At 47.7% G+C, this 14,816-nt stretch overlaps 2 protein-coding genes across 2 annotated transcripts in view; one reads left to right on the top strand and one right to left on the bottom strand.

The window, feature by feature from the left end:
* Positions 1 to 1,149: 1,149 nt before the first annotated feature.
* On the bottom strand, positions 1,150 to 13,983 carry THAP8 (THAP domain containing 8). The gene is made up of 3 exons (XM_047078196.1): positions 13,782 to 13,983; positions 3,526 to 3,718; positions 1,150 to 3,293 (listed from the first exon to the last, which is right to left on the bottom strand). The coding sequence occupies exons 1-3, from the start codon at positions 13,862 to 13,864 to the stop codon at positions 2,898 to 2,900; spliced, it is 672 nt and encodes a 223-aa protein (XP_046934152.1). The 5' UTR covers positions 13,865 to 13,983; the 3' UTR covers positions 1,150 to 2,897.
* Positions 13,984 to 14,249: 266 nt separating this feature from the next.
* WDR62 (WD repeat domain 62) overlaps positions 14,250 to 14,816 on the top strand; it is a 44,782-nt gene continuing 44,215 nt past the window's right edge. Inside the window, exon 1 of the mRNA XM_047078195.1 lies at positions 14,250 to 14,777. Within this exon, the coding sequence (XP_046934151.1) occupies positions 14,601 to 14,777 (177 nt within the window). The 5' untranslated portion in view covers positions 14,250 to 14,600. The remainder of the gene's footprint in view (positions 14,778 to 14,816) is intronic.

The raw sequence follows: 14,816 nt of genomic DNA, 5'->3' as shown, positions 1-14,816 counted from the left end.
CATATGGCTGTAGCAGTGTGTAGGGGCCAGAGCTGCCAATGAACCCCTCTAACCCTCTCGGAACCTGTATCTCCCCTTGGGGGAAGACCTCCTGGAGCCAGCTCAGACTCCAAGCCTTCCTGGCTCCATCACCCTGGTTTGGCTGTCACTCTTGCCTGGTGACCAGAGCTGGCACTGCCTACCACTCCAGCCCAAAGAGGACTGGGCTACTTTGCCTCCCGCCCTTCATCCTTCTAATGGGCAAGGCTAGTTTCATCCCTCGCCCCCCACCCCGGCCCTCATCCTGGTCTGTCCTTCATCCTCTCCCACCTGGACTGTGTTCTCCCTGCTCCTCCCTTACCCCACAACTTGCTCCCTGTAATGCAGCCACAGGGACCTAACATATCATATCAGGGCCCTCCTCCATTCAGAGACATCTGCTTGCTGCACCTCGCTCTAGATAAAAGCTAGTGTTCTCAACCACAGCTCACAAGGCCCTAGGTGGACTTTCCACTATCATCTCTCCACCGTCTCCTCCTCTCACTCTCCCCCACATTCACTGCCCACCACGCTGACTTCCTTGCTCCTTCTCAGCCCAGGACCTTTGCACTGGCCGTTCCTTCTGCCCAGAATGCTCCTCCCCCAGATGCTTGGTTTCCTCTCTCCCCTAGTTTAGGATTTTACTTCTTGGCGACTTTTCAGTGAGACCTTCTCCGCTCTATCTAAAATTGCATCCCCCACACATACTCCCTTCCCTGCTTCAGTTTTTACCATAGCAACACTGCCCTCCTCCAGCTGACACCCTAGATGTTGGGCACTTGCAGGGGGTGTGCTGCTCCCTGGAACATCCAGTCCGTATGCCTTCCAGGCCAGGTCCTTCTCATCCAGGTCTCTGCTCGAACATTGTCTCCTTAGAGTCCTCTTCTCCACCCATCTCCAGTGCCACCCCCACTCCATTACATTTTCGTTTAGTCTTTACAGCGCTTATTACAATCTGAAATTATCTTGTTTATTAGTTGACTGGTTTATATTCTACTCAAGCAGAATAGAAACACCATGAGGGCAGGACTTTGTCAGCTGTGTTCACTGCTGTACACCCAGCTCAGCGCCAGACTTCGCAAAGGGTATGAGAACCAGGTAGAATTCTCCCCAAATAAACAACTCTTGTTCTGCTCTGAGACTGTTTTACTGACTGCAAAGGTTCAAACTAGGAATGGCAGGAACCTGGCACCAAGGGGAACAGGGACTGATGAGGCTTGGGCCTTGGTCAGCCCCAAGGTTCAAGGGGTTCCTTAGGAGGGGGTACTTGGAACCAGACCCTTGAGGGAGCTGCAATGGCCCAGGCATGGGTGGTGGGGCTAGGCAGACCCATGTATGATGAGTGGCTCTTCCTCTGTCTTCTGTCATCTGTCCTGCAACATTATCCATCCTGGTCCTTATGCACTGGGGGTCTGAGTGTCCAGGAGCTCGGACTTGGCATCCAGTGTGAGAAGTGCAGGACTTTGGGCAAGGACCACACCTATATCAGACCCTTCACAGATAATGGGACTCCTCACATCCAGGGAGCTGGGCATTCCCAGACAAAGAAGTGATAGAGATGGAGAACACAGGGGAATGAGGGGAGGGAAGAAGAGAGGGAAGGAAGGAAAAGGGGGGAAGAAATGGTGAGGAACATGGAGGGTGATGTGGGAGGGGGGTGTCAAGGAACACAGAGAGATGTGGGCAGAGATTTGTGGGGAGACAGGGAAACAAATGTGAAGCCAGAGAGACATTCATGGGGGAATAAAGAGGTATGGAGAAACAGGGAAATGGGGGGGGGGTGTCGAGAGACAGATATGGGGATAGGCAAACACAGGAGAAGACAGAGAGAGACATAGATGGGGGACACAGAAAGATGCAGATGAAGAGAGACATGGGGAAATGGAGAGACAGGAGGGAAGAGAGATGGGGCATCAGAAACATAAAGATGAATGTGGGAGGAGAGAGGAGGAGATTGAAACACATGGATTGAATGGGGGCAGGGGAGGCAGAGAGACACTGTCGGCCCAGGGACCATGGCAGGCTGAAGAATCCCAAACCTGAGTCTGAGGTCTGTCCCTACACGCTGTATGTCCCTCTTGTGCCCAGCATGGTTAGGCCACAGTCTCAAACACAAAGCCTCCAGGGGCAGCCACACTGCAGTTCTAGCTGACTGCTCCTAGCTGACTGCTGCTAAATCTGCTGAGCCTTCAGGAAAGACCAAAAATTATTTTAAAGCACCACTGAGGCCAGAAAACATCGTATCTGTTAGCTGTGTACAACCTACTGGCCAGCAGGCAGAGACACCTTAGCCACAGAGCTACTTTGGGGGCTCCTTTTTGAAACCCCTTCCTATCTCTTGTCCAGGCAGGGCTGAGAGCCCTAGGACCTCAAAGTTGGCCCTAGGGTTTGAAGCAGGGAAAAGGCCTGGTCAAACTTTTAAAGACACAATGCCCTCCTCCAATATTCAGAAGTAAACTATAGGAGCAAAAGCGCCTTTAGATAGGGCTCGGGAGACTCTACTAGATGGGCTGCAAACTCATGCTCCACAGGGGCCAGGCAGGAGCTCTCTAACCGTTTGAATCAAGGTTCTGCAACTTACTGGCTGCTTGACTTTGGGCGAGATTTGTGCCTGACTTTTCATCTGAAAAATGGGGACAACCGCAGTACCAAGGTCACAGTGAGTTTTCAATAAGTTATTAACTCTGTCTGGCAGAGAGTAAAGGCCCCTTAAATATTATTAATATATGGAACAGCCATTACCCTGCTCTGACCAATAGTGGGTAGGCATTGCCAAACTGACTTTTTTTTTCAAGAAAAGCCAGAAATGTGGAAACATGAATGAAATGTTCTGACTTTTAAATGAAAATACATATGCCACGGGGGCCAGGTGGCCACATTCACCAGGCAGAGCAGGTCCTGGTGCGCCCAGCCGGCAGGCTCTCCTTGCACAGCTGCTGCGCCAGCTGTTCTAGAGCCCGCAGCTGCACCTGGTGCTGCTCCTGGCGCCGCTGCAGCCTCCGCACACGACGTTGCAGTGCTCCCAGGATAGTGCCCAGCCCGGCCAGAGGGTGCTGGGCCTGAACTCCAGGCCGTGGCCTGGCAGGAGCAGGAGGAAGGATCAGGGGGGCCAGGAACACGGTGGCCGCGGCCTCGGGGCCTCTGGGTGCTGGCCCTAGTACCACAAGGTGCACAGGGCCAGGGGCAGAGAGAGCTGGGCCAGGGGTCGGGGGCGTGACGTCTGGTGGGGAGGGAGACACGACTGGCTTCTCGGTGCTTCGGGTACTCTGCTGCTTCTGGAAGACAAAGCATGGGGTGGGGGGCATCAGGGCCAGACTCCAAGGGGTACTGCCATCAGGTAAGACCAGACCTCAAAGAGGGACTTCCCTCAGGAGAGAAGGGCATAGGGTCAGACTGGAGGAGGGACCTCCCTCAGGAGAGGAGGGCTGGGGATCAGACTCCATGGATTATTTCCAGGTGGGGAAGACTGGGGGTCAGACGCCAGTGGTGGGACCTCCCTTTGCTCACCTCAGTAGGCGGCGCTGAGGAGAAAATGGAGGGCACTGCATCAGGCCGCAGGTAGCGCACACCCCAGCGCCACTGGAAGCAGGAAGGTGTGAAGTGCTCACTGCACAGGTGCTGGTGGCAGCTGGGCACCCAGTCCTCATGGCCCATGTGCCGCAGCCAGGCCCGCAGCCGGGGGCCATCCTTCAGTGGGAACCTGCCAGGGGCAGTGGGGTTACGGGGTCAGTGGGGTTATGGGGTCAGCAATATCAGGTCAGGTCACACCTCCCTGAGGACACACACATCGGGAGGTCCCTGGGCTCCAGACCTCTGTCTCCCCAGGCTAGAAGCTGTCCCTGCCTCCTACCCAGGCCCTACCACCAACCCACATCCCATTCTTCCACCTTTTAAACACCCAGCATCAGCCCACCTCTCCTACCTCTGTTGCCCCTTCCACTCAGCCTCCATCCTCTCCTGCCTGGGCTTTTGCAACAGCCTCCTTCCTGATCGCCCTTACCCACAGCCACTCTGCCCTCCCCCAACAATCTGCTCCTCTACATGAAGCTGAGAGAGTAGTTTATGAAACTGGACAAATCTACAAAGTGGGAGATTCTACATTCATGGGGGTAGGGTGGGGTTATAGGTTAAAAGAGATTTAAGAAACATCCAGTTGCAGGTTATAGACCTCGTCTGCAACAAATCATTCCATAAAAAGACATTTTAAAACAGTTGGGGAAGATTGAGCATGAATTGGGCACTGGATAGTTGTAAGAAATTAATTTTGCTAGGTATGATAATTGTCCTGGTTTATGTTTTTAAAATAGTCATCTGTTGGAAAAACATTCTGAAATATTTATGGGCAAAAGAACTAATATCTGGAATTTATTTTAAAATACTGCATTAGGGGCGCCTGGGTGGCGCAGTCGGTTAAGCGTCCGACTTCAGCCAGGTCACGATCTCGCGGTCCGTGAGTTCGAGCCCCGCGTCGGGCTCTGGGCTGATGGCTCAGAGCCTGGAACCTGTTTCCGATTCTGTGTCTCCCTCTCTCTCTGCCCCTCCCCCGTTCATGCTCTGTCTCTCTCTGTCCCAAAAATAAATAAACGTTGAAAAAAAAAATACTGCATTAAAGGGGCGCCTGGGTGGCTCAGTCAGTTGGGCGGCCAACTACAGCTCAGGTCATGATCTCACGGTCTGTGAGTTCGAACCCCACATCGGGCTCTGTGCTGACAGCTCAGAGCCTGGAGCCTGCTTCCAATTCTGTGTCTCCCTCTCTCTCTGCCCCTTCCCTGCTTGCTCTCTGTCTCTCTCTCTCAAAAATAATAAACATTAAAAATAAATAAATAAATAAAATACTGCATTAAAGGGGTGCCTGGGTGGCTTAGTCGGTTGAGCGTCCCACTCCTGGTTTTGGCTCAGGTCATGCTCTCACAGCTTCATGGGTTCGAGTCCCACATCGGGCTCTGCGTTGGTAACACAGAACCTGCTTGGGATTCTCTCTCTCTCCCTCTCTCTCTGACCCTCTCCCACTCATGCTGTCTCTCAAAATAAATAAATAAGCCTTAAAAATAAATAAATACTGCATTAAAGGTGTAAGCAGGTGGAGGGTAGATGAAAAAGATTGGCAAAATGTTGACAACTGGTGAATCTGAGTGATAGATATATGCGAATCCATTTATATAACTTTACTTTTTGGTGTATGCTTGAAAACACCTGATAAAGGTGGGTTTTTTTAATATTTATTTTTGAGAGAGAGAGTGCAAGTGGAGGAGGTGCACAGAGAGAGGGGACAGAGGATCAGAAGCGGGCTCTGCACTGACAGCAGAGAGCCTGATGCAGGGCTCGAACTCACAAACCATAAGAGAATGGCCTGAGCTGAAGTTGGACGCTTAACTGACTGAGCCACCCACGCACCCCTGTTAAAAGGTTTTTAAACAACTCAACAACAACAAAAATAACCCCATTAAAAATGGGCAAAAGACTTGGGGCACCTGGGTGGCTCAGCTGGTTAAGTGTCTGACTCTGGATTTTGGCTTAGGTCATGATATCCTGGTTTGTGGGACAGAGCCCCAAGTCAGGCTCTGTGCTGACAGTGTGGAGCCTCCTTGGGATTCTCTCTCTCCCTCTCTCTGCCCCTCTCTCTCTCAGGATAAACAAACTTTAAAAAAAAAGTTTTAAATTAAAAAAAAAAAAAAAACAGCGGTGCCTGGGTAGCTCAGTCAGTTATTTGTCTGAGTCTTAATTTTGGCTCAGGTCATGATCTCACTGTTTGTGGGTTTGAGCCCTGCATCAGGCTGTGCTGACAGCCTGCTTCAGATTCTGTGTCTCCCTCTCTCTCTCAAAAATAAACATTAAAAAAATTTTTAAATGGTTGATATGGTAGATTTTATATTACATGTATTTTGCAATTAAAGGTAAAAATTAAAAATTAAAGTTTAAAAAAATGAATGAAATAAAAGCTTTCCCTGTGGGAGTGGGTGGGGATTATCTGAGACTCCAGACTGTCTACAATGGAGACCTCATTTTCCAGCTTCATTTGCAGCCAGGGGCGGCCACATAATTGAGTTCTGGACCATTTGTCCTGTGGCAGCTGTCAGAAACTGGGAGACATTAAAGGTTTATTTTAAGCCGTTAAATTTTGAGATAGTTTGTTATGTAGCATTAGATAACTAGTATGGTCAGTCATCCACATTCTACCTGCACAGTATCTTCTATATCTGCCACATGATTTACTTAATATTTTTCTTAAAACTGACCAACTTTAAGTATTTAACAAAGATACCTCAAAGAGAAAACTTTACACCACAATTTAAGATGGAAAAACCAGTATTGGGGCACCTGGGAGACTCAACTGATTGATCTCTCAGGTCATGATCCCAGAGTTGTGGAATGGAGCCCGGTGTTGGGTTCTGTGCTGAGTGTGGAGCCTGCTTGATTCTCTCTCTCCCTCTGCCACTATCCCTGGCTCGCTCTCTCAAATTAAAAAAAAAAAAAAAAAAAAAAGTCATACAGTTCTGTTAAAAAAAAAAAAAGAAGAAAAGTAAAGAAAACCGTATCAATTCCACAAACAGGAGTTGACCAAAAAAAACAGCTAGATACCTTCATCTGCTGAGGGCTTTGAGACCTGCTCTTTGTTAAAAGGGCAGAGTAAGGGTGTTAGAGAGTGCGGGACAACACCATCCCTAGGAGACAAGGTAACAAACTCGTGCACAAAAGGAACACTATGGAACCCTAAAACAGAACGTGGAGGCACTCTATGAACTGACATGCTATTGTCGGGCATACACGTTATCTGAAAAAAGCAAAGTTCCAAACAGAGCAGATCAGCTTTTAGTAATTGTGGCAGGCTCAGTAATGGCCTCCAAAAGATATCCATGTTCTAATCCCTGGAACCTGTGAATACTACGTTGCATGACAAAAGGTGTGATTAAGTTAATGGTCCTGAGATGGGAAGTCATCCTGGATCTTTCATTTGGGCCCTAAATGCAATTACAGGTATCCTTGTAAGAGGGAGGCTGAGAAGATGTTACCTCAGATGAAAGCGGAGAAGGCGATGTGAGCACAAAGGCAGAGATTGGAATGATGTGGTCACCAGAAACTAACTGGAAGAGGCAAGAAATGGATTCTCTTACAGCCTCACGGGGAGTGCAACCCTGCCAAGGCCTTGATTCTGGCCCAGTAAAACCGACTTGCACTTCTGGTCTCCAGAATTGTGAGAGAATAATTTCTGCTGTATTAAGCCATCAAGTTTGTTTCAGTATCCACAGGAAGTTAATACAGTAATAAAGGGTGAAATTAGAACATATATTCAGATTTGCTTGTATATGCATAAAGAAACTGGGAAGGCAGGGGCGCCCGGGTGGCTCAGTCAGTTAAGTGCCTGACTCTTGATTTGGGCTCAGGTCATACTCTCAGTGTTCACTGGATCGAGCCCTGTGTTGGGCTCTGTGCTGCTAATGTGAAGCCTGCTTGGGATTCTCTTTCTCCCTCTCTCTCTGCCCCTCCACCACTCACGTATAAGTGCTGTCTCTCAAAATAAAGAAATAAACATTATTTCAAAATTAAGAAAAAAAGAAAAAGAAACTAGGAAGGACACATAAAAAAGGAGTTGGGTAGGATGGACAGAGATGGGGGTGGGAGCAAGACTTCTCAGCCAAAAGGCAGACAGACAGGGCAAGGGGGGGCGGGGGGGGGGCAGAGCTAGTGCAAGAGGACAGAGGGGCTGACTCAGAAGAGCTGTGGCACCCAAAGAGCAGAACCCCAGGGCACACAGCCAGGAACTCTGGCTGCTGCAGTCCCTTTCGTCTCTGTTTGGGATCCAAATCCTCTCATCAACCCCATTCTGCCTGGACACACACAAGAAATCTCTTGCAGCAGCCCCCTTCTTGGCAAACCCTGCCCCCTTCTTGGCAAACACTGACAAGTGACTGCTCCACTTGCCCTTTTCTTCTTCCTTACTAGCGAAATTCCAACTTTAGTTGAGGTCATAAAGTGCCATGCTAAAAGACTATGTTTTCCAAGTTCCTTTGTGTAGGTGGGGCCATGTAACTAGGTTCTGGCCAATGAATACTTTTGTGTTGTGTAAGAAAATCTGGAATGGTACCTGAAAGGCGAGGGGGTTCTCACATGGATCAGAGCAGCTCAAAGGGCAAAGGAGGAAAGTACAAAATCTCTTCCTAATTTGGTCTTTTTCTTATTCTTCTTTATTCCTCTGAATGGCAACATTTATAATGGACTCTGTAAAAATCTACCGTAAGTGGACAGTGTCCTCCTCCTTTTCTATAGAACAGTTTAGTCTTGTTAGTCATCTTTCTAGATCATGGAGTGGCATATGCTGTTAGAAGTTCTTTTCAAAAGAAAAAAAAAGTTCTTTTCTTCCTTACTAACAATCAATCCTAATGGTCTTCAGGGTGGTTAAATGCCCAGCTAAAAGACTACATTTCCTAGTTTCCTCTGTAGTTGGAGGGTGACCAATGATGGAGAACTCACCATTGGGTGGGGTTTCTGGGAAGGCTTTCTAAAGGGGGCTAATTCAGTTTGCAGTTGGAGCCCCTTTTGCTCTTCTTCCCTTTTCTTCCTCCCAGGAATGATACATGGCACTTGGTAGCCATCTTGGATGGAAGCTACATACTAAGGATGACAGGACAGAAAGAGAGGAACCTCAACCCTAATGATTGTGGACATGCCACACTGGTGCTGGTCTGTCAACCTCTGTATTTGTTTTATATGAGAGAAAAATAAACTCTTGGTAGATTATGTTATTGTTCAAAATATTTGCTGCCCTTCCTCACTTGAAGATTATATATCTCTACTCCAAAGACTTGAGGCTTGCCATAGACTTGCTTTGGCCAAATGACTGAAAGTAACATGGGCCACTTCTTTTTTTTTTTTTTTTAATGTTTATTTGAGAGCGAGAGAGAGAGAGAGAGAGAAAGAGTGAGCAGAGGAGGGGCAGAGAGAGGAAGAGAGAGAATCCAAAGCAGGCTCCATGCTGTAAGCTCAGAGCCCAATGTGGGGCTCGATCTCACAAATTGTGAGATCATGACCTGAAGTCAGACACTTAACTTACTGAGCCACCCAGGTGCCCCTGGGCCACTTCTAAATATAAAATTTGTCGGGAGCCAATGGGTGATTCTCCCTTTCTCTTTTCCCCCTCCTATAAGACCAGCAATATTCCATGTAGGAGAGGCTCCTTAGCCTGAGACCCCAGTTAAGATATTGTAGAGTAGGTTCACAAATGGTCTGCAGAGGACATAGTGTGAGTGAGAAATAAACCTTTGCTGTAGTAAGCCATTGAGATTTTGCATTTGTTACTGCAGCATAATTTAAACACACTCTATCCTATAATCTCCATAATTTTTTTTTAGCCAGTAATATTTCGTGACTTTCTTACTGCCAACCAAATGCAATTCCTGATAGGTCCCCCATGAGAGATGACTCTCATACGTGCCTGAAAGGGCCTAAAATAGAACTAATGAATGTTTCCTTTGGCTGCCTGGCAGGCTCTTGTTATTCCCTGGCAGCCACATCCCTCTTTGTTTCTCTTTCTCCTTTTGCCTCCTCCTGAATCTCCTTTGGAAATAGCCCCTCGCCAAACTCTTAACTATGTGGCTTCTGCAAAACTGACTCGGGGTGAGTCTAGAGATGGAAATGGGTTAGCCTGTGTGAGGGACAGCCTGATTGCCATTGGTGGGATTTATTTAATTTTTTAAATTATTTATTTATTTTGAGAGAGTGTGGGTGCACACCCCTGTGCACATGTGGCAGAGGGGCAGAGAGAATCCCAAGCAGGCTGCTGCTGTCAGTACAGAACCCAACAGAGGGCTCGATCCCACAAACCATGAGATCATGACCTGAGCAGAAACCAAGAGTCAGACATTTAACTGACTGAGACCCTGGGCGCCCCTGATGGGATTTAAACAACACAGATATAAACTGATCTTTATGAAGCCATCTGGCTGCTCTGCACAGTCGTCATTATTCTCATTATTATATGTAAAGCATTTAGAACAGTTCCTGGCATATAGTTAAGTGCTCTCCAAGTTCTTGTTCTTGTAAGGGCCACAAGAGTGGAAGCAGGGAGGTCAGGAAGCAGCTCTCACAATGTCTCAGTAATAGATGATGACAACCTGAATAGCAGAGGTAATGAGAAATGGTCAGACTGGAAATGTAGTGTTTTTTTTGTTGTTGTTGTTGTTTCCTAATAGTTTAGTTAGGAGTTTCCCATTTGCATTTATAACTGTATTGCCAAGGTGTTAGGGGTTTTATTTTGATTGGGTGGAGATGTGTTTGGGAGGTAAAGTCAAAGGATGGGTTAATGGACCTGACAGGGGGCAGTGGTGCTGAAGAAAGAATCAGGAGTGGCTCCCAGGTTGTGTGTTCGGTTCTTCAGTGTTTGACCCTTCACTTATCCATGAGTTGTCAGGACAGGAACAGGATCTCTCAGGGTCCTTTGTGTCCAGCAGGGATTTCCTTTCTCCAGGAGACACTCAAGAGTTACTGAATTCATAAACAATGCCAGAGCAATATATTTTATAAAGCAAATCTGGACACACTGATTTAGGTTTGAAGACTCCTCTGCCTTATTCCTATTCTGTACCAGGGCCCCTCAACTGACATGGGCTGCTAGGTTTCCTAAGAAAGCCATCTGAAATGCATTAATCAAATTCATCCAACCAATATTTACTGAGCACTCACTATGCGCCAGGCACTGTTCTAGGGCTGGAGAAATAACAGAGAGCAAGGCAGAGAAAAATCTCTGCCTTCATAGAGTGATATTCTAGTAGGGAAGACCATAAATGAATACATCAAATATGTGACATGCCAAATAGTGGTAAGCATTAAAGGGAAAAATAAAACAGGAGGTGGACAGGGAGAATACATATGTTATCTGGGAAAGGGTTATCATTTTACATAAAGTGGTGGTCATAAAGGTAAGAACTTTCCATGCAGAAGGAAAAGCACACAATCAGCAAAACTAAAAGGCAACCGACAGAATGGGAGAAGATATTTGCAAACGACATATCAGATACAGGGTTAGTATCCAAAATCTATAAAGAACTTATCAAACTCAACACCCAAAAAATAAATAATCCAGTGAAGAAATGGGCAAAAGACATGAATAGACACTTCTCCAAAGAAGACATCCAGATGGCCAACCGACATATGAAAAAATGCTCAACATCACTCATTATCACGAAAATACATATCAAAACCACAATGAGATACCACCTCACACCTGTCAGAATGGCTAACATTAACAACTCAGGCAACAACAGATGTTGGCGAAGATGTGGAGAAAGAGGATCTCTTTTCCATTGTTGGTGGGAAAGCAAACTGGTGCAGCCACTCTGGAAAATAGTATGGAGGCTCCTCAAAAAACTAAAAATAGAACTACCCTACGACCCAGCAATTGCACTACTAGGCATTTATCCATGAGATATAGGTATGCTGTTTCGAAGGGACACATGCATCTCCATGTTTACAGCAGCATTATCAACAATAGCTAAAGTATGGAAAGAGCCCAAATGTCCATTGATGGATAAATGGATAAAGAAAATGTGGTGTATAGATATAGATATAGATATAGATATAGATATAGATATATAGATACACACACACACACACACACACACACACACACACACAATGGAGTATTACTCGGCAATCAAAAAGAATGAAATCTTGCCTTTTGCAACTACGTGGATGGAACTGGAGGGTATTATGCTAAGTGAAATTAGTCAGAGAAAGACAAAAATCATATGACTTCACTCGTATGAGGAATTTAAGAGACAAAACAGATGAACATAAGGGAAGGGAAACAAAAATAATATAAAAACAGGGAGGGGGACAAAACAGAAGAGACTCATAAATATGGAGAACAAACTGAGGGTTGCTGGAGGGGTTGTGGGGGGGATGGGCTAAATGGGTAAGGGGCACTAAGGAATCTCCTCCTGAAATCATTGTTGCACTATATGCTAACTAATCTGGATTTAAATTTTAAAAAATAAAAAATTAAATTAAAAAAAAAAAGAAGGAAAAGCACAAAGCCCCTGGGGCAACAATGTGCCTGGCATGCTAGAGGAACATCGAGTAGCCAGTGATGCTGGAGAACAGTGGTAAGGGGGAAGAAGGAGGAGGGAGATGAGTCATACAGAGACTAGGGATCGAGCTCCTGTAGAGCTTTGTAGGCCTGTCTGCTCCAGCCTCACCTTGTCTTTTATGAGTGACGTGGGAGCCAGGGGAGGGATCTGAACAGAGGAGGACTCTGATCTGACACAGGTGTACACAAGTTCCCTGTGACTGTGTGTGGAGATCAGAATGTGGGGGTGGGTTGATCAATGAAGAGGCTACTAAAATGGTGCAGTCAGGAGGTGGTAATGGCCAGAACCAGAATGGAGGCAGAGAAGAGGGGTTAGAAGTGGTCAATTCTGGATAGATTTTTAAAGGGAGAGCCCACAGGATCTGCTGACAGACTGGATGAGGAATGTGTCCTGGCTGATTCAGACTAAGGCCCCCAGGGACACACCTGTAGTCAAAGAAAGTCAGGTTTATGTACCACAGCAATGAGGGAAACTGCACACCAGAGGTACTATAAGGAGTCTCACCAAACAAAGGAAAAGACAGGGTTATTATTTGGATTTGGGGGAAGGGGTGAAATGTAAATGAAATTGTTTAGCTAGGCTTAAAGCAAAGCAGAATTGTGTGTGAAGGGATAAATACTAGGTCTGCATTGCAAAGTGAGTCCAGAGTCCTGTCTCCTTGGAAGCAATACAGTTTAGGTCAATGTGGAAAACTGTGTCCAGAAATACCTTACCTGAAGCTCTGCCCCTGGACTGTAAACTGAGGCTGCTTCTCATCGTAAAAATGACTTAACTCCCCCAGGTGTTCAGTGGGATGTTTCATTTTTACCGATATAATCTCAAACAGTAAAGTTTATCATCGTCCATGTTTTTACAATGTTTTAAAAGTAGACTCCATGCCCAACATAGGGCTTGAGCTCACGACCCTGAGATCAAGTGTCTCTATCTACTGAGCCAGCCAGGCACCCCAATAGTCTAGGATTTTAGAGAACAAAGTTTCCTAGTAAAAAGCTCAAAGAAGGGGAATTTTTTCACTTTACATCTGCTGCATGTCCCTGTGAAAAATATAGAAATATTTTTTCCTATTAACTCTTCAGCCCGCCTTTCCCATGTCTTTTATTCCAGCCGGGGAATAATAAAGAGGAAGACAGATTTTTAAAAATTATCTTTGTTTTTTTACAGTTCAAGCTAATTTTTACTTTTAAGTGTGAGGAAAGAAAAGATGTGAGTAGAGAGATGTGAGTAGATGTGAGTAGAAAGAAAAGTGTGAGTAGAGAGATGACTCTAAGGTTTCTGGCCTAAACAACAGGTAAGATGAAGTAAGTTATTAACCGAGATAGGAAAGGTTGTGGAAGGTTCGGGAGGGAGACAAGATCAGGAGCTCAGTTTCCGATGTTTTGCGTTTGAGATACCTCAACTTCGTGGAGATGACAAGCGGGCAGTTGTAGGCCCCTCCCTACGGTCCCACTTCTTCCGCTCGTCCCTTTCACTACCTGTAGTTAATCGTCTACACCTGCGTTTTAGCACATCTGCGCCTTTGCATGTTCTGTGTTTACTGCTGAAAATACCGTCTCTTCACTTTGCTAACCCTGTTTCTAGATACCTGCGGGCTGGACCAGGTGCCGGGCAAAGGGGCAGTTATCCTCGGGCCCCGCCCCCGCAAGCCCCGCCCCGCAAGCCCCGCCCCGCACTTGCGCTCACTTGTAGAAGCTCACAGGGCGGTTGTCAGCGCCCAGTCGGCCCGCAGTGTTGGAGCAGTTCGGAGCACGGCAATACTTGGGCATGGCTGTTCAAGCCCGTTGAGTCCTGCCCAGTCTGCAGCCGCACTTTGCTCCTCGCGAAGCTCCACAGAACCCGGCCCCACCCGCGCGCTCTCTGCCCGCCTCACGTGATGGCCCTTGATGCCTCATCACGTGCGGGGAAGGGGAGAGGGCGGCTGCGCACTACGCGCCCAGTCGCGCTACCACAACTACGCCCTGGTCACGTGGCAAACGGGGAAAAGCGAGTAGGACGGCACAAAGCCAGTTCTTAGCCACTCTGACCTTATCTTGTGCTGGGAGACAGGTGATGTCACGGCTTTTCTGAGCCTGCGCCAACTGGTCGGTCTCTTTCGGCCCCACCCTACGCTTATATCCGGGTGACTATCCACTGCGTGGGCGGGGAAAGTGCTGCAAAAAGCGAACTGGGGGCTTTGGAGGCTTTGGCCTTAGCTACGTAAAAGTTAAAACCTAAACGTTTGTTAATGATGAAAACACAGGCCGCAATAAAAATGCCATTTTGTTTAATCAGGCAGCAAGTAAACTAGCTATGGATCCACCCTGCCAGACACTTCGCTCCGCCTCTCAGCCCTCATTGGTCAAAACCTCCGCTCGGTAGCCCTGACATTGGCCAGGCCCGGGGCCTACCGCGTCCAATGAGCGGCGGCGCCGGCTTTCCCGCGGGCCGTTTGCTCTTTGAGCGGGTCGTGGAGGCGTCGGCGGCAGTTGGGGAGTGCAACGGTTGTCCTGCTCCGGCGCGACGATGGCGGCCTTGGGGCCCGGAGGCTACGCGCGGAACGATGCAGTCGAGAAGCTGCCATCCGTCACGGTGGGAGTTCCGGCGCGGAGGAACCAGTGCTCTCCGCCTCCCGCTCCCCAACTGTGTCTCCGGCGGCGGACACGACTCTCGGCGGCGCCGGAGGACACGGTGCACAACCGGGTGAGGAGCTGTTTGCCTTGCCCACTCCAGTTCCAGGCT

Source organism: Lynx rufus, unplaced genomic scaffold (genome assembly GCF_022079265.1).
Source record: "Lynx rufus isolate CCGP_SWC_20201006 ecotype Redwood Valley unplaced genomic scaffold, mLynRuf1.p SCAF_16, whole genome shotgun sequence".
Lineage (NCBI taxonomy): Eukaryota > Metazoa > Chordata > Mammalia > Carnivora > Felidae > Lynx > Lynx rufus.
The sequence above is the reverse complement of the archived record's forward strand: the minus strand, read 5'-3'. Positions and strand labels throughout refer to the sequence as shown.